The sequence below is a fragment of the Salmo trutta genome, chromosome 14 (genome assembly GCF_901001165.1).
Source record: "Salmo trutta chromosome 14, fSalTru1.1, whole genome shotgun sequence".
NCBI classification, from domain to species: Eukaryota; Metazoa; Chordata; class Actinopteri; order Salmoniformes; family Salmonidae; genus Salmo; species Salmo trutta.
This window is the reverse complement of record NC_042970.1, coordinates 56,549,793-56,569,502: the sequence shown is the minus strand read 5'-3', so window position 1 is coordinate 56,569,502 and position 19,710 is coordinate 56,549,793. Positions and strand designations below refer to the sequence as shown.

At 45.8% G+C, this 19,710-nt stretch overlaps 1 protein-coding gene across 8 annotated transcripts in view; it reads left to right on the top strand.

Moving 5' to 3' along the window:
* Positions 1-19,710, top strand: part of rbl1 (retinoblastoma-like 1 (p107)) — a 75,355-nt gene that overhangs the window by 20,233 nt on the left and 35,412 nt on the right. For 6 of the 8 annotated variants that reach the window (XR_003881170.1, XR_003881168.1, XR_003881169.1 and 3 more), the window contains exons 2-6: positions 6,728-6,861; positions 8,904-9,104; positions 14,270-14,334; positions 14,464-14,592; positions 18,934-19,091. Coding sequence is in view for 5 of the 8 variants with exons in the window: in XM_029776456.1 (XP_029632316.1) it covers positions 6,728-6,861; positions 8,904-9,104; positions 14,270-14,334; positions 14,464-14,592; positions 18,934-19,091 (687 nt within the window). In the remaining 3 variants the exon portion in view is untranslated. Of the gene's footprint in view, positions 1-6,727; positions 6,862-8,477; positions 8,516-8,903; positions 9,105-14,269; positions 14,335-14,463; positions 14,593-18,933; positions 19,092-19,710 lie in introns of those variants that run through there. The other 2 variants (XM_029776457.1, XM_029776458.1) reach the window with 2 other exon arrangements.

Genomic DNA, 19,710 nt, shown 5'->3' with positions numbered 1-19,710 from the left:
AATTTATCATTTACGTATGTCCCCATTACCAGTAAAACATAATCGAAACCTGTTTCTTTCACTTACTTTTTAAATTTATTTGACCTTTTTATTTAACTAGGCAAGTCGGTTAAGAACAAATTCTTATTTTCAATGACGGCCTAGGAACTGCCCCTGAACAAGGGTTAACTGCCTTGTTCAGGGGCAGAACGACAGATTTTTACCTTGTCAGCTACGATCTTGCAACCTTTCGGTTGCTAGTCCAACGCTCTAACCACTAGGCTACCTGCCGCCCCAATACTTGCCGTGCTGTTTAGCTGTTCATTTGTTTAGTCGTTTCATTCTCAACTAGGATTTCATCATGCTTGTCAAGCAGTGAAGTTTTCAGCTCTGTCTGTCCGTGGCCTCTATTCCTCGGTGCACAGTGTTACTGTGTCCGTTTCCATTTTGTCCAGCTGACATTTCATGTAAACCGATAACCATTAACTCAGTAACCTGGGGCACCACAGGAAAAGTTTGTTTTAATGAGTTAACGATTCCCGATTTTTAACTCAAAGAATATCGTTTTCAAAGCAGTCACTTGATTAATTTCATCAGCCGCATTATGAAAGTTGCATAATTTGTAAATCTGCACAAACCCGGGTCTCATTAAATCGTTCTGTACCACACAAATTGAGTATTTATTTACTAACAAGCTAAATGATAATATATATATATATATATATATATATATATATATATATATATATATATATATATATATATATATATATATATATATATATATATATATATATATATATATATACCCACACACACACACACAGACCGCCTAGGCTATTGATTAGAACTTAGTACAATGGCAACAGGTCCCTAGCAGACCAGCACAATATGACACATGTTGTACAAGATGGAGATTTTTAAAGAGCGAGTGCTCGAGAGAAAAGCACACTTGGATACATTTGTAAACTATGCTTAGTTTAGCCCTAACACCTTGCCCCAAACTGCTGCTCTTATGGGTCAGAATTATAATGGATGTATTTACGTGTTGAAGGTCTCCATTGGGTATCTCTTTGTGGAATGAGTTCCGCTTAGTGGGATAGGTTTGGCCGACGCCCTTTTCTTTCGTTACTGGGTGTAAGTCTCAGACATCGTGTGGACAATCAATGTACTTTCTCTTGGTTGTCGGTTTCCTTCTACTCGTTCTGTGAGAGTTGTCTTCTTAGGAGCGTCGACACGGCTGATTAGCCTCCTATCTTGGGTAGGAGGGCCGTGTAGACAACCAATGATTTGAAGAGAATAACCGGTTGGTCCTTCTTGAATTCACCTTCTTAGATACAGTACTTCTTAGATACAGAATAGCTACTCCACCATAAACTTGAATGTTTAGAGATTTTCTTTGTCATCAACCTCGTGTTGCATTTCGGGGTCACGACAAGTCGTAAACCTCGGCTGCAGCGCATGGTAAACTTAGTCTGAAGGTAAATTCTTAACTCGCATGTTTTATGCCCTCGGGTCACAAGGGGCGTTTCCGTCTTTGACATGCCCTCTGGGTTCCCTGGGATGTATCTCGTTGCAAGGTATTAGGATTTAGACAACTAATATCAGTCTTATCGTTACCAAAACATTCTCTTTCATCTGGATATTCTCTACACAACAAAGTATGTAAACAGCACATATACATTATGAAAACTCAAGTTACAATGTTTTCGTCATAACGTCTTTATTTAACTATTAATAACATAACAAAATCGACATTCATTTTCATATTCCATCTACCATTGTTACCACCATTTTGTCTGAAATATAATGTCCCATAGTCCATTTATTTGATGTTCTGTATTTTCGGGCTGTAAACTCTTCCTAAGGCACTCACATTCCAGTCTCTCACATTAGAGACTAGGAAGGATGATGCCTTATACTTTACGATGGGCGTGAGGTTATAACTAGAGGTCGGCCGATTATGATTTTTCAACACCGATACCTATTATTTGGTGACCCAAAGGCCGATACCGATTAATCGGCCGATTTTTATAATTTTTTATGGTGACAATTACAACAATACTGAATAAACACTTATTTTAACTTAATATAATACATCAATAAAATAAATTTAGCCTCAAATAAATAATGAAACATGTTCAATTTGGTTTAAATAATGCAAAACAAAGTGTTGGAGAAGAAAGTAAAAGTGCAATATGTGCCATGTAAGAAAGCTAATGTTTAAGTGCCTTGCTCAGAACATGGGAACATATGAAAGCTAGTGGTTCCTTTTAACATGAGTCTTCAATATTCCCAGGTAAGAAGTTTTAGATTGTAGTTATTATATTATTATAGGACTATTTCTCTCTATACGATTTGTATTTCATATACCTTTGATTATTGGATGTTCTTATAGGCACTTTAGTATTGCCAGTGTAACAGTATAGCTTCCGTCCCTCTCCTCGCTCCTACCTGGGCTCAAACCAGGAACACATCAACAACAGCCACCCTCGAAGCAGCGTTACCCATGCAGAGGAAGGGAAAAAACTACTCCAAGTTTCAGAGCGAGTGACGTTTGAAACGCTATTAGCGTGCACCCGGCTAACTAGCTAGCCATTTCACATCGGTTACACCAGCCTAATCTTGGGAGTTGGTAGGCTTGAAGGGGTGGGTATAATTTGTGGAACGTTCCAAAGGAATCTGTTCCAAAAAACGTAAAGTAAAAGGTTGCCAACCAACAACGCATACAAAGTAGCAACACATACAAACCTAGCTAACTAGCTGCCGAATAGGCATCAACTCACCACGTAGCTTATTCTTAATGTTTGTCCATAGGCAAACAGACATGTGAGGACAGACATTTTTCGGAATAAACGTGATGAGTGAAAAATGCAATGAAATAGACCACTCCCTACCCGGTATCTTATTCTGCCGCTATACAACTTAGTATGCGTTGTTTTTTGGAAACCTTGTTATTTACGACGTTTTTGGAATAGATTCCTGTTGGAACGTTCCACAAATTATACTCACCCAGGTTGAAGTCATAAACAGCGCGATGCTTGAAGCACAGCGAAGAGCTGCTGGCAAAACGCACGAAAGTGCTGTTTGAATGAATGCTTACGAGCCTGCTGCTGCCTACCACCCCTCAGTCAGACTGCTCTATCAAGTCATAGACTTAATTATAATATTAGAAACACACAGAAATACGAACCTTGGGTCATTTAATATGGTCGAATCTGGAAACTATCATCTCAAACAAGTTTTTTTTCTTTCAGTGACATACGGAACCGTTCCGTATTTTATCTAACAGGTGACTAAGTCTAAATATTCCTGTTAGGCATTGATGTTTATGGTTAGGTACATTGGTGCAACGACAGTGCTTTTTTTCGCAAATGCGCTTGTTAAATCAACACCCGTTTGTCGAAGTAGGCTGTGATTAAATGAAAATGAACAGGCACCGCATCGATCATATGCAACGCAGGACACGTTAGATAAACTAGTAATATCATCAACCATGTGTAGTTAACTAGTGATTATGTTAAGATTGATCGTTTTTTATAAGTCTAATGCTAGCTAGCAACTTACCTTTGCTTCTTGCTGCCCTCACGTTACAGGTAGCCAGCCTGATAACCTCTTACATCTAGACGTTCCGCTAGCGGAACACCTGCTCCAATATCCAATAATGGGCGTGGCGCGAAATACAAAGTCCTCGAAAATCCGAAAACTTCCATTTTTCAAACATATGACTGTTTTACACCATTTTAAAGACAAGACTCTCCTTTATCTAACCACACTGTCCGATTTCAAAAAGGCTTTACAGCGAAAGCAAAACATTAGATTATGTCAGCAGAGTACCCAGCCAGAAATAATCAGACACCCATTTTTCAAGCTAGCATATAATGTCACAAAAACCAAAACCACAGCTAAATGCAGCACTAACCTTTGATCTTCATCAGATGACACTCCTAGGACATTATGTTATACAATACATGCATGTTTTGTTCAATCAAGTTCATATTTATATCAAAAACCAGCTTTTTACATTAGCATGTGATGTTCAGAACTAGCATTCCCACCGAACACTTCCGGTGAATTTACTAAATTACTCACGATAAACGTTCACAAAAAACATAACAATTATTTTAAGAATTATAGATACAGAACCCCTTTATGCAATCGCGGTGTCCGATTTTTAAAATAGCTTTTCGGTGAAAGCACATTTTGCAATATTCTGAGTAGATAGCTCGCCATCACAGGCTAGCTATTTTGACACCCACCAAGTTTGGCCCTCACCAAACTCCGATTTACTATAAGAAAAATTGGATTAGCTTTTCTGTTCTTCATCAGAATGCACTCCCAGGACTTCTACTTCAATAACAAATCTTGGTTTGGTTCCAAATAATCCATAGTTATATCCAAATAGCGGCGTTTTGTTCGTGCGTTCAAGACACTATCCGAAGGGTAAAGAAGGGTGACGCGCCCGGCATGTTTCGTGACAAAAAAATTCAAAATATTCCATTACCGTTCTTCGAAGCATGTCAAACGCTGTTTAAAATACATTTTTATGCGATTTTTCTCGTAAAAAAGCGATACTATTCCGACCGGGAAACCCTGTTTTCGTTCAGACGAAAAAATAAAAACATGGTGTCGGCTCGTGCACGTGCCCCAGTCTCATTGTTCTCAGATCGACCACTATCCAAATGCGCTACTGTTTTTCAGTCATGGCCTGCAAAGTCACCATTCAACGTTTTGCCGCCTTCTGAGAGCCTATGGGAGCGTTAGAAAATGTCACGTTACAGCAGAGATCCCCTGTTTTGGATAGAGATGATCAAGAAGGCCAAGAAATGGTCAGAGAGGGCGCTTCCTGTTTGGAATCTTCTCAGGTTTTGGCCTGCCAAATGAGTTCTGTTATACTCACAGACACCATTCAAACAGTTTTAGAAACTTTGGAGTGTTTTCTATCCAAAGCTAATAATTATATGCATATTCTAGTTTCTGGGCAGGAGTAATAATCAGATTAAATCGGGTACGTTTTTTATCCGGCCGTGAAAATACTGCCCCCTATCCATAAAAAGTTAATCCTTGTGGAGTGCAATGTAAGGCAGGTGGTTAGAGCGTTGGACTGGTAACCGAAGGTTGCAAAAACGAATCCCCCCTGAACAAGGCAGTTAACCCCCGTTTCTAGGCCGTCATTGTAAATAAGAATGTGTTTTTAATCTGACTTGCCTAGATGAATAAAGGTGTAAAAAAAAAAACAAACACAGGCAAATCGGTGGCCAAAAATACCGATTGTTATGAAAACTTGAAATCGGCCATTCCAATTAATCGGTCTACCTCTCCCCCTCTGCGGGAGGGAAAGATCTCTGTAGAGCTGTGATCCATTGTAACCTGATCCTCACAGGCCAGTCATGACACAGTTGATGAGCTTATTTCTCGAGTCATTTGTTCGAATTGAGCTAGTAGTGTGTTCAAGTTTCAAACTTGTTCTCAAATGCCATTGAAATGGCAGCAGCGGTATGAGAACCAGCACATTCTTGAGCATGTAATATGGCTTTCCTCCGTACTAAATCCTCGTCGACCCACTGTGCTGTCAGACTCGGCATGCTCATGAGGATGACATTGCTGGTCCAAATGTCAGTCGTGAAGCTAATAGCAGTGACACCCATAGCAAGTAGCTCATTGATGTGTGTTTCAACAATACTGTGTAACTCCGGTAGGGCAACGTCTGAACATTAGTGCCTACTTGGTAGTGTGTACCGGGGCTCGAGGTGCTCAACCAGTCGGTGAAAGCCAACATCATCCACGACAGAGAACTGTTGAATTCCATTATCTTGGCGTTAATGGATTTGGCCTTTTGAGTTGTCTCGCAGAAATGTTCTTGGTCTTTCAAATGACTGCTCGACTTGTTGACTGCTTAATCCACACAGCAGACATAGTGGGCTAGGTTAGGAATGCTGTGTTGCACATGTAGCGCTATATTTTTTTTGTGGCGTCATTACATTGTCTACCTACGTTACATAGGTATGCACATCAGCTTTGACATTTGTTTTGCACATCGGGGGGGGGGTTCTACTAAGCTAAAAAAAAATTGATGGTCATACCAAGGATAATTTTTCTATTTGATTTGGACCCCTTATCAAAGAATTATATAGCAAATGTATTTGAAACATTACATTTGGCATCAATGCTATTAGGGGAAAGGAAAGGGGGGATACCTAGTCAGTTGTACAACTGAATGCATTCAACTAAAATGTGTTTACCACATATAACCCAACCCCTCTGAATCAGAGAGGTGCTGTGGGCTGCCTTAACGTTTTCGTGAGAAGACATTTTCTTTTCTTTTTTTTGGTGGCAGGGCGATGTCTCGTGGTCTGACAGACACCGCTGTAGCTCTGCCACCTTTCACCGCAGAATCGTAAGGGCGATATCAGCGGATGTGGTGGATTGAGACAGCCCATGCAACAACAAAAAAAGAAATCTAGCTTAAATAGACAGGTTATGATGGGGATATTTTTTTATGTTAATTTGATTTCTGCGGGGCTGCTGAAATTGTAGAAGGGTTAAAATAGTTATAAGTAGTGGTGTAGCACGCACCCCTGCAGACCCTGCTGGCTGGGGTTGCCCCCAACCCTCCAAATTTGTGTATATTCATACTTTTTTACCGTATTGAAAATCATACTGTCTGTTTCGAAATACCCAGATATACGGTATAGCATAACTGACTTACTGTCATTTGCCATACACTTCTGACTTGTCTTTCTTTCAGGGGGAAGTAGTTCATTGGCTAGCCTGCTCTCTCTATGCAGCCTGCAGAAAGGGCTCCACACCCACTGTGGGTAAGGGGGTGATGGAAGGCAACTGTGTGTCCCTGACTCGAATACTCAGGACGTCAAAACTGAGGTCAGTGTTAAGAGGCTTGGTCCCCAAACCTCCCACATGTCTACAGTGCCTTCAGAAAGTATTCACACCTTTACTTTTTCCACTTTTTACAAACGAATAAAAAATGTATTGGGTCAACCCCTTTTTGTTATGGCAAGCCAAAATAAGTTCAGGGATAAACATTTGCTGAACAAGTCATATGTTTCATGGACTCTGTGCAATAATAGTGTTTAGTGTAATTTTTGAATGTCTCTGTACCGTGCACACACAATTATTTGTAAGGTCCCTCAGTCATTCAGGGAATTTCAAACACAGATTCAACCACAAAGACCAGGGAGGTTTTCCAATGCCTCGCAAATAAGGACACCTATTGGTTTGTAAAAAGCTGACCTTTAAATATCCTTTTGAGCATGGTGAAGTTATTAATTGCACTTTGGATGGTGTATCAATACGCCCAATCACTACAGAGATACAGGCATCCTTCCTAACTCAGGTTGACGGAGAGGAAGGAAACCGCTCGTGGATTTCACCACGAGGCCAATGGTGACTTTCAAACAGAGTTTTATGGCCGTGATAGAACTTTGAAGTTAATCCAAAATACATAATACAAATATTCTAGAACTTTCATCCTGTTTGCATGAACTCACTAAAGTAATACTGCAAAACATGTGGGAAAGCAATTACATTTTTTAAATCCTGATTAACAAAGTGTTATGTTCGGGTCAAATTTAATACAACACATGACTGAGTACCACTCCATATTTTCAAGCATAGTGGTGGCTGAATCATGTAATGGGTATGCTAGTAATCGTTAAGGACTGGGGAGATTCAGGATAAGAAATAAACTGAATGGAACTAAGCACAGTCAAAATCCTAGAGAATAACCTGGTTGTCTGCTTTCCACCAGACACTGGGTGATTTAATTCACTTTTCAGCAGGACAATAACCTAAAACACAAGGCCAAATCTACACTGGAGTCGCTTACCAAGAAGACAAGGAATGTTCCCGAGTGGCCGAGTTACAGTTTTGATTTAATTTGCTTAAATCTATGGCAAGACTTGAAAATTGTTGTCTAGCAAGGATCAACAACCAATTTGAAAGGGCTTGAATTTAGAAAATAATAATGGACATGTTTTGTACTGTTGGGTTCTGAGAATATGAAGATATACTTAGTCATGTCACTGGAGTGCTTCGGTTTAGAGTGTACACCAGAAGGTAAGGGTTATTGGAGGAAAGTATATAGTGTTTGCAACTAAGCTAGGAATGTGTTGAGTACACGTGACAGGCATTGATAAGGGGAGATGGGTGGAGATCTTAGAAACTAACAATGTCACTGAGGGAGAGAGGGTAATGTATCACGTTTACATTGTCAGGATATGTTATTGTTATCCATCAGGGATTCATCAGGAGAAGAGAGAGTCTGGTATCAATAACCATGACAGCCTTGAGTTGGGGAGGAGTGAGTACTTTGGGTTAGAGGTCAGGTTAGATGAAGTGAGGAAGAACAGATATCACTATGGTTCTGTCTATCAGTAGAGATGCATTGGCTGTTCAGTTGTGGAGGAGGAGACTCGGCCTAGGAGAAAGCGTTAAATATCAGTGCTTTTGTGAAATGTTTTTTTTTTGTCTGAATACAGGTGTGTCGACCCTTTGGGAAGAATTAAGCTTCTCTAGTGTGAGTTATTTACTCTGAAAAATTAGAACCTAACAGTACAATCCATGTGTGCAAAGCTTTTTAGGGACTTACCCAGAAAGACTCACAGCTATAATCACTGTTAAAGGTGATTCTAACCAGTATTGAATAAATGAGATATTTCTATATTTCATTTTCAATGAATTTGCAAAAAATTTTAAAAACCTGTTTTCACTTGGTCATTATGGGTTATTGTGTTTAGATGGGTGAGAAACACCCCCCAATGTAATCCACTTTTAATTCAGGCTTTAACACAACAAAATGTTTAAGTCTAGGGTATGAATGCTTTGATGGCACTGTTTATGTGCACTATATGATTCTTTCCATAACTCGTAAGTTAATGTCATTTATTTTCATACATTGGTTTCAGTTTGATTCAGTTCTTTAACAAGATGAAGAAATGGTCGGATATGTCCAACTTATCTCAAGAATTTCGGAATCGCATGGGCCGCCTGGAGAGAACCTTTGAAGTGTCAACTGTGATCTTTCGGAAGTTTGAGCCCATATTCATGGACATGTTCCAGGATCCTCAAGGGGAACCCCCACGACAGCCTAGAAGCAGAAAACACAGGTAAAGGCCTACACCTCTCTCTCGAGCCCCCTTTTTCTGCCTCTGTCTGTCCTTCTCTCTCCCTCTCTCTCTGTTTGTCTGGCCCGCTCTGTCTGTCCGCCTCCCTTTATTTTAGTTCTAAAATAAAGCAAGTCTTAAATAATTAGCTTAAAAAAACAATAACAAGAAAACAATAACTGATTCAATAAATTGATTTAAGTTTTGTTCATAAGCTATGTATGAATGGCCTACAAGTAGCCTATCAACTTTCACAGTGAATGCTTTTGTTTGTTTTGTGCATATGAATTGAATAAGAACTTCCAGGCTTCCGACATAACCATCTATTTTATAAAAAAGAAAAGTAAAAAAAAGTATCCCGTCTGAATCGTCCTCTGGAATAAGATCATGAGTGATCTGGATGAAAACAAAGATGGCGAAGTGGACTTCCAGGAGTTTGTCATCTTGGTTTCTGTGCTGACGGTGGCCTGTAACGAGTTCTTTGTACAGGGCCTGAATGAATTAGAAAATAATAAATTAAGAAATGCATACTACAAAAAAAGTTAAATTACATTACAACATTTACATGAAGACACATCTGGACGTAAGCAAGAACTGGAGTCACACTCAATGTTAACTAAATATTTTGCTTAAAGGAAACTGACAGACATTCTGGAGAAATAATTGCATAACCAATGTTCTCTAGTAATACTAGTCCCATGAGAATAGGTCTTTGGTCACGTGCATGCGACGCATACATGTGTCATGTAAAGAGAGCAAGGGTTGAGGGAAAAGGTCATGTTTTTCCTAAACAAATTAGGGATTTCGGCAACAGAACTTGTCAGTCAGAAATGGCTGTAATTATGATGCAGCTTCAGCAACATGGACCACTTTGATGTTCTGTGGTGGTCGCTGGAGCAGGGAGGAGAGAGAGACAACGGGTGCTAGTCAGTCACTCGCCATTTAAAAATAAATAAATCAAATTTGCACAGCAAGTCTGAGTCCGGTCATATCACTCCCTCTAGTAATTTGTGTCTTAATTATTGAATCAAACAGTGTGCTTAAAACAATATTTTAATTTGATTAAAACACATAGGATGTGTCAATATATGGAAAAATTCACGTTTAAACATTTCGGCCAATTGGTGTGTGTGTGTTGCGCTCTCGCTCGCTGTCTGTCGGGCCCTCGCTCTCGCTCGCTGTCTGTCGGGCCCTCGCTCGCTGTCTGTCGGGCCCTCGCTCTCGCTCGCTGTCTGTCGGGCCCTCGCTCTCGCTCGCTGTCTGTCGGGCCCTCGCTCTCGCTCGCTGTCTGTCGGGCCCTCGCTCTCGCTCGCTGTCTGTCGGGCCCTCGCTCTCGCTCGCTGTCTGTCGGGCCCTCGCTCTCGCTCGCTGTCTGTCGGGCCCTCGCTCTCGCTCGCTGTCTGTCGGGCCCTCGCTCTCGCTCGCTGTCTGTCGGGCCCTCGCTCGCTGTCTGTCGGGCCCTCGCTCGCTGTCTGTCGGGCCCTCGCTCCGCTCGCTGTCTGTCGGGCCCTCGCTCTCGCTCGCTGTCTGTCGGGCCCTCGCTCGCTGTCTGTCGGGCCCTCGCTCGCTGTCTGTCGGGCTCTCGCTCGCTGTCTGTCGGGCCCTCGCTCGCTGTCTGTCGGGCCCTCGCTCGCTGTCTGTCGGGCCCTCGCTCGCTGTCTGTCGGGCCCTCGCTCGCTGTCTGTCGGGCCCTCGCTCGCTGTCTGTCGGGCCCTCGCTCGCTGTCTGTCGGGCCCTCGCTCGCTGTCTGTCGGGCCCTCGCTCGCTGTCTGTCGGGCCCTCGCTCGCTGTCTGTCGGGCCCTCGCTCGCTGTCTGTCGGGCCCTCGCTCGCTGTCTGTCGGGCCCTCGCTCGCTGTCTGTCGGGCCCTCGCTCGCTGTCTGTCGGGCCCTCGCTCGCTGTCTGTCGGGCCCTCGCTCGCTGTCTGTCGGGCCCTCGCTCGCTGTCTGTCGGGCCCTCGCTCGCTCGCTGTCTGTCGGGCTCTCGCTCGCTCGCTGTCTGTCGGGCGCTCGCTCGCTCGCTGTCTGTCGGGCCCTCGCTCTCTCTCGCTGTCTGTCGGGCCCTCGCTCTCTCTCGCTGTCTGTCGGGCCCTCGCTCTCTCTCGCTGTCTGTCGGGCCCTCGCTCTCTCTCGCTGTCTGTCGGGCTCTCTCTCGCTGTCTGTCGGGCTCTCTCTCGCTGTCTGTCGGGCTCTCTCTCGCTGTCTGTCGGGCTCTCTCTCGCTGTCTGTCGGGCTCTCGCTCGCTGTCTGTCGGGCCCTCGCTCGCTGTCTGTCGGGCCCTCGCTCGCTGTCTGTCGGGCCCTCGCTCGCTGTCTGTCGGGCCCTCGCTCGCTGTCTGTCGGGCCCTCGCTCGCTGTCTGTCGGGCCCTCGCTCGCTGTCTGTCGGGCCCTCGCTCGCTGTCTGTCGGGCCCTCGCTCGCTGTGCTGTCTGTCGGGCCCTCGCTCGCTGTCTGTCGGGCCCTCGCTCGCTGTCTGTCGGGCCCTCGCTCGCTGTCTGTCGGGCCCTCGCTCGCTGTCTGTCGGGCCCTCGCTCGCTGTCTGTCGGGCCCTCGCTCGCTGTCTGTCGGGCCCTCGCTCGCTGTCTGTCGGGCCCTCGCTCGCTGTCTGTCGGGCCCTCGCTCGCTGTCTGTCGGGCCCTCGCTCGCTGTCTGTCGGGCCCTCGCTCGCTGTCTGTCGGGCCCTCGCTCGCTGTCTGTCGGGCCCTCGCTCGCTGTCTGTCGGGCCCTCGCTCGCTCGCTGTCTGTCGGGCTCTCGCTCGCTCGCTGTCTGTCGGGCGCTCGCTCGCTGTCTGTCGGGCCCTCGCTCGCTGTCTGTCGGGCCCTCGCTCGCTGTCTGTCGGGCCCTCGCTCTCTCTCGCTGTCTGTCGGGCCCTCGCTCTCTCTCGCTGTCTGTCGGGCCCTCGCTCTCTCTCGCTGTCTGTCGGGCCCTCGCTCGCTGTCTGTCGGGCCCTCGCTCTCTCTCGCTGTCTGTCGGGCCCTCGCTCTCTCTCGCTGTCTGTCGGGCTCTCTCTCGCTGTCTGTCGGGCTCTCTCTCGCTGTCTGTCGGGCTCTCTCTCGCTGTCTGTCGGGCTCTCTCTCGCTGTCTGTCGGGCTCTCTCTCGCTGTCTGTCGGGCTCTCTCTCGCTGTCTGTCGGGCTCTCTCTCGCTGTCTGTCGGGCCTCTCTCTCGCTGTCTGTCGGGCTCCTCTCTCGCTGTCTGTCGGGCTCTCTCTCGCTGTCTGTCGGGCTCTCTCTCGCTGTCCTGTCGGGCTCTCTCTCGCTGTCTGTCGGGCTCTCTCTCGCTGTCTGTCGGGCCTCTCTCTCGCTGTCTGTCGGCTCTCTCTCGCTGTCTGTCGGGCTCTCTCTCGCTGTCTGTCGGGCTCTCTCTCGCTGTCTGTCGGGCTCTCTCTCGCTGTCTGTCGGGCTCTCTCTCGCTGTCTGTCGGGCTCTCTCTCGCTGTCTGTCGGGCTCTCTCTCGCTGTCTGTCGGGCTCTCTCTCGCTGTCTGTCGGGCTCTCTCTCGCGGTCTGTCGGGCTCTCTCCTCGCTGTCTGTCGGGCTCTCTCTCCGCTGTCTGTCGGGCTCTCTCTCGCTTCTGTCGGGCTCTCTCTCGCTGTCTGTCGGGCTCTCTCTCGCTGTCTGTCGGGCTCTCTCTCGCTGTCTGTCGGGCTCTCTCTCGCTGTCTGTCGGGCTCTCTCTCGCTGTCTGTCGGGCTCTCTCTCGCTGTCTGTCGGGCTCTCTCTCGCTGTCTGTCGGGCTCTCTCTCGCTGTCTGTCGGGCCCTCGCTCTCTCTCGCTGTCTGTCGGGCCCTCGCTCTCTCTCGCTGTCTGTCGGGCCCTCGCTCGCTGTCTGTCGGGCCCTCGCTCGCTGTCTGTCGGGCCCTCGCTCGCTGTCTGTCGGGCCCTCGCTCGCTGTCTGTCGGGCCCTCGCTCGCTGTCTGTCGGGCCCTCGCTCGTGTCTGTCGGGCCCTCGCTCGCTGTCTGTCGGGCCCTCGCTCGCTGTCTGTCGGGCCCTCGCTCGCTGTCTGTCGGGCCCTCGCTCGCTGTCTGTCGGGCCCTCGCTCGCTGTCTGTCGGGCCCTCGCTCGCTGTCTGTCGGGCCCTCGCTCGCTGTCTGTCGGGCCCTCGCTCGCTGTCTCTGTCGGGCCCTCGCTCGCTGTCTGTCTGTCTCTGTCGGGCCCTCGCTCGCTGTCTGTCTGTCTCTGTCGGGCCCTCTCTCGCTGTCTGTCTGTCTCTGTCGGGCCCTCTCTCGCTGTCTGTCTGTCTCTGTCGGGCCCTCTCTCGCTGTCTGTCTGTCTCTGTCGGGCCCTCGCTCGCTGTCTGTCTGTCTCTGTCGGGCCCTCGCTCGCTGTCTGTCTGTCTCTGTCGGGCCCTCGCTCGCTGTCTGTCTGTCTCTGTCGGGCCCTCTCTCGCTCTCTGTCTGTCTGTCTCTGTCGGGCCCTCTCTCGCTCTCTGTCTGTCTGTCTCTGTCGGGCCCTCTCTCGCTGTCTGTCTGTGTCTGTCGGGCCCTCTCTCGCTCTGTCTGTCTGTCGGGCCCTCTCTCGCTCTGTCTGTCTGTCTGTCGGGCCCTCTCTCGCTCTGTCTGTCTGTCTGTCGGGCCCTCTCTCGCTCTGTCTGTCTGTCTGTCGGGCCCTCTCTCGCTCTGTCTGTCTGTCTGTCGGGCCCTCTCTCGCTCTGTCTGTCTGTCTGTCTGTCGGGCCCTCTCTCGCTCTGTCTGTCTGTCGGGCCCTCTCTCGCTGTCTGTCTGTCTGTCTGTCTGTCGGGCCCTCTCTCGCTGTCTGTCTGTCTGTCTGTCTGTCGGGCCCTCTCTCGCTGTCTGTCTGTCTGTCGGGCCCTCTCTCGCTGTCTGTCTGTCTGTCGGGCCCTCTCTCGCTGTCTGTCTGTCTGTCTGTCGGGCCCTCTCTCGCTGTCTGTCTGTCTGTCTGTCTGTCGGGCCCTCTCTCGCTGTCTGTCTGTCTGTCTGTCTGTCTGTCTGTCTGTCTGTCTGTCGGGCCCTCTTGCTCTCTCTCGCTGTCTGTCGGTCGGGCTCTCGCTCGCTGTCTGTCGTTTTCTCGCTGTCTGTCGGTCGGGCGCTCGCTCGCTCTCTCTTTACCAAAGAGAGATCTTATCACTTTTGAAATATTAATTGCAAGTTTTTCAGACGACTGCATGAAATGCTACCATAACGGAAACCCTATCTCCCCTCTCACTATGTTAGGCGCCTGCCCTGTCACGTCAGCGACGTATTCAAATTCTGCTGGACCCTGTTTGTGTACACTAAAGGTAAGCTAGGAAATGTAATCAGTTCTCTTTAGCATGTTTTAACCAATGTGAGAAATTCTGTTTAATTTAACCCAATGCCTTCAGTCCCACATATTAGTGACATAATCTACTCCCCGATTGTGATTGTAGGAAATTTCCGTATGATTGGCGATGACTTGGTGAACTCATACCACCTCCTGCTCTGCTGCTTGGACTTGGTGTTTGGAAATGCCCTGCTATGCTCCAACAGGAAAGACCTTGTCAACCCACTTTTCAAAGGTAGCACGCTATAATTGACGTAAAGGTAGGGCTGGACGACATGGCAAATAAATTATCACTATATAGATAGATAAATAAAAAATTCTATTTGATAACGATAATTATCACGATATTAATCAAATAATGTTCAAAAGGTGCATATCTGCTTCAGACTCAAGAATGCTTGAACACACCAAAGGCTTTAATGTTTCTTATTGTCAGAAGTAGAACTCACAAATAACATTTAACTGTAAACCCTTACAAGTTATGAACAATAAATTAAAAAGATGCATTATAACTGTTAGCCTAATGGCACATAACAGTTGAAGTTGGGGTAGTTGTTGTCTTAAAAGTTACAAGCAAGACTTTAAAGCTGCCCTATGGCAGGTCACTATGTTGCCACCTGTGCTAAAAATACACTCTCAGGGGGAGCTGGTCGCTGGAATGCACAGGTAGCGCTTTGCCGGGTGGCTGACTTGGGGAAAGTTGTTTTTGGTGGGTCTTCCACCAGTCCAGTGGATTGGTTTCACTGTCAGCATCAGGAGACTGAAGGTAGCAGCTGAGTTCCTTTTCTACCAGTTGGATTTCAGTAAGACCTGTGGTGGTGGAGCATGGCTTTTTGAAAAAAACTGCCCAGTGACTTTCTCTTTTTAGCTGGCAGTTGTGGTGAAGCAGCAGCAACGTCTCCCTGTACTGGGCTTGGGTTTTCATGTCCCTCATTGACCATCTCTGAGACAGCTCTTGCTTTTATGTGGCCCACCTTCTCCTCTTTGATGTAATGTGTTTTAAACCAAGGGTCGACCAATGAGGCAATGTCCAGGAGGTCATCTGTGGCTAGGTCATCATATTTCTCATTCAGATAGTCCATGACTATCGTTTTGATGGTTTGGGTGAGCTCTGTTTCATCATCAGGTTTCGTGACCTCTGTATTGAATAGGTGTAGTACTGGCTTCAGGTAAGACACACTGACATAAGACTCACCAGACAGAGCATCTGTGAATTCTAGGAGTGGGGTCAATGCCTGGTTGATGGGACTCAAGAACACCTACAGTTGAAGTTGGAAGTTTACATGCACCTTAGCCAAATACATTTAAACTCAGTTTTTCACAATTCCTGACATTTAATCCTAGTAAAACTGCCCTGTCTTAGGTCCGTTAGGATCACCACTTTATTTTAAGAATGGGAAATGTCAGAATAATAGTAGAGCGAATGATTTATTTCCGCTTTTATTTCTTTCATCGCATTCCCAGTGGGTCAGAAGTTTAGATATACTCAAATTAGTATTTGGTAGCATTGCCTTTAAATTGTTTAACTTGGGTCAAACGTTACGGGTAGCCTTCCACAAGCTTCCCACAAGAAGTTGGGTGACTTTTGGCCCATTCCTCCTGACAGAGCTGGCGTAACCGAGCCATGCTCGCACATGCTTTTTCAGTTCTGCCCACATATTTTTGATGTGATTGAGGTCAGGGCTTTGTGATGGCCACTCCAATACCTTGACTTTATTGTCCTTAAGCCATTTTGCCACAACTTTGGAAGTATGCTTGGTGTCATTGTCCATTTGGAAGACCCATTTGCGACTAAGCTTTAACTTCCTGACTGATGCCTTGAGATGTTGCTTCAATATATCCACATCATTTTCCTCCCTCATGATGCCATCTATTTTGTGAAGTGCACCAGTCCCTTCTGCAGCAAATCACCCCCACAACATGATGTTGCCACCCCCGTGCTTCATGGTTGGGATTGTGTTCTTCGGCTGGCAAGCCTCCCTCTTTTTCCTACAAACATAACAATGGTCATTATGGCCCAACATTTCTGTTTTTGTTTCATCAGACCAGAGGACATTTCTCCAACAAGTACGATCTTTGTCCCCATGTGCAGTTGCAAACCGTAGACTGGCTTTTTTATGGTGGTTTTGGAGCAGTGGCTTCTTCCTTGCTGAGTGGCCTTTCAGGTTATGTTGACATAGGACTCGTTTTACTGTGGATATAGATACTTTTGGAACTGTTTCCTCCAGCCTCTTCACAAGGTCCTTTGCTGTTGTTCTGGGATTGATTTGGACTTTTCGCACTAAAGTACCTTCATCTCTAGGAGACAGAACACGTCTCCTTCCTGAGTGGTATGACGGCTGCGTGGTCCCATGGTGTTTATACTTGGGTACTATTGTTTGTACAGATGAACGTGGCACCTTCAGGCATTTGGAAATTGCTCCCAGGGATGAAACAGACTTGTGGAGGGCTACAATTTTTTTCTGATGTCTTGGCTGATTTCTTTTGATTTTCCCATGATGTCAAGCAAAGAGGGACTGAGTTTGAAGGTAGGTCTTGAAATACATCCACAGGTACACCTCCAATTTTCTCAAATGATGCCAATTAGCCTATCAGAAGCTTCTAAAGCCATGACATCACTTTTTGGAATTTTCCAAGCTGTTTAAAGGCACAGTCAACTTAGTGTATGTAAACTTCTGACCCACTGGAGTTGTGATACATTGAATTCTAAGTGAAATAATCTGTCTGTAAACAATTGTTGGAAAAAATTACTTGTCATGCATAAAGTAGATGTCCCAACCGACTTGCCAAAAGTATAGTTTGTTATCAAGAAATTTGTGGAGTGGTTGAAAAACTAGTTTTAGTGACTCCAACCTAATTAATTTTATGTTAACTTCTGACTTCAACTGTATATCTCTGTAGGTGGGAGCTAAATTCTGGGTCTTGTCACTGGACAAGACCTGCGAAATGGTTTTCTCTTGCTCCAATACTCTTTGCATCATCTGTTGACATGATCCTCACCTGGTTGGCTGCTCTGTCACCAACTTGTGTTGTTCTTTTTGAGCAACTGCCAGGTCTCTTCTTTTTCCACGAATAGGAAAAGGCACCTACCACTTTCTTACAAACGAGTGGATCGAGCTATTGATGTGTATCTACCCACTCTCTATGAGAAATCAAGAGATTTTAATAAAATGTTAAAATCACAATCCCTTCAGTTATGTACAAATGTAATATTGAACTTAATAAAAAAATGCACATTTAGTTTCATCTCACCAATTACTTCAATATACACAATTGACAAAGTTACTTACCAATGGCCAAGTGCAGACAATGTCCAAGACGTTGCAGTCTGGTCCATTTGTTGATTTGAGCGGCCTTCACCACGTTCGCACCACTATCCGTTGTAATGCAGACCTGTCTGTCTTGACTGAGTTCCCAGGAGGCGAGAGTGTCAATGAGCCCCTCTGCTATAGCTTCACCCGTGTGGTTGTCGGGAAAGTATGTTTGAAGGCATTTAGAAGATTCCACTCTGTCATATAGTGGATAGTGAGGCTAATATAAGGCTCTGACGTGTGACTAGACCACAGATATGTAGTAGTAGCAATATACGCAAAATCTTTAAGCGGTTCCTAAACGTTTTCCCTACAGTCGGCGTAGAGTTTAGGCAGTGCGGTGTGAGAGAGATGTTTGCGGCCAGAGAGAACGTACCTGGGGTCAATTAAATTGATAAGCCTCTTGATGAAACCTTACTTTTCGGCTGTGCTAATTGGTAGCATGTCCTTGGCAATGCAATGCATAATAGCATTTGTGATGTCTTTTGTCATTTCAATGTTTGCTCGTAGGGCAAACATCCTTAGATTGGCTGGTGCTTGAGGGGCGTTTATCAATACCATGGCACAAACTCAAACTTTCATCATGTTCCAAAGACTGATTTTGCTTCAGATGGTGAACAAGGTTTGTTGTATTACCAGACTTGGTAGCCACCTGTCTACGGCACAATTTGCAGCAAACGTTGCTCTGCTCTTTGTCGGACTTCAAAAAGCCAAACCACTTACAAATAACTGAAACGGTTGAACCATTTTTATCAATCATTTCTTAGTTGGAAGCTGCTCCTACTCCATGGCTATCACTGCCACTGTTTTCGCCTACATCACATGGTTAATAGTGGCTACTCCATAACTAAAGGTGCTAAGTGGTTTTTAGTGGGCATATTGTCACTTCTCTGCACGTTCCTCCTGCGTCAGAGGTAAAATGGACTGCTGTACCTAATTATTCTTTATCGACAATATTGAAACTTAATCAAAACGTTTTTATATCGTTACTGAGGGAAGTAATTACCTCAATTATTGATATTGATTTATCGCCCAGCCCTATGTGATTTGCAACCAATGTAATAAATAAAATGAAGCGAGCTGATGACACTTATTTGACTTACTCATTCAGACTTGAATTATGAAAAATAGCATTATACTTTTGAATATGAGAGAAATGGAGAAAGGGGCAGATTAATCAGTGGCGAGGCATCAATAACATACTGAAGAGTGGAGATAAACAAAATGTAAAAATGTTCTTTGACCTTGGCTTCCTTTGTCCTCAGGCTTGCCCAGCATCTTCAGGTTGGAAAACAACACCCCGGACGAGCCGCCATGTGTCATCGATCGGCTGTGTGAGCTACACGACGGCTTGGTGGTGGAAGCCAAGGGCATCAAGGAGCACTACTTCAAGCCCTACATTAAAAGGCTCTTTGAGCGGCAGGTGAGACCCCTCATTAAAACAATGACAACCTGCTATCTGGAGGAGTACTGTGGTGGGTTAAAACGACTATGCCCCACACACACAAAAGCTCAGAAATGTACGCATTCCATAATCCAACCACAAACCCCTACACATAAAATGTTCAGACACATGCCCCCCCCAGCCAAGGTCATACAGATGCCGGCATAATTTATTTTGAATATAGTAAATCCTGTGGGAGATAGTAATTGGAACATCTTTTTGTCTGGACTAGAATAAAATGATCCTTGAAAATATGGGAAACTGCATCAGTCCCGTTTGATCCCTGCGAGGGAACTGTTAACCTCTTACATCTAGACGTTCCGCTAGCGGAACACCTGCTCCAGTATCCAATGATGGGCGTGGCGCGAAATACAAACTCCTCTAAAATCTGAAAACTTCCATTTCTCAAACATATGACTATTTTACAGCATTTTAAAGACAAGACTCTCGTTAATCTAACCACACTGTCCGATTTCAAAAAGGCTTTACAGCGAAAGCAAAACATTAGATTATGTCAGCAGAGTACCCAGCCAGAAATAATCAGACACCCATTTTTCAAGCTAGCATATAATGTCACAAAAAACAAAACCACAGCTAA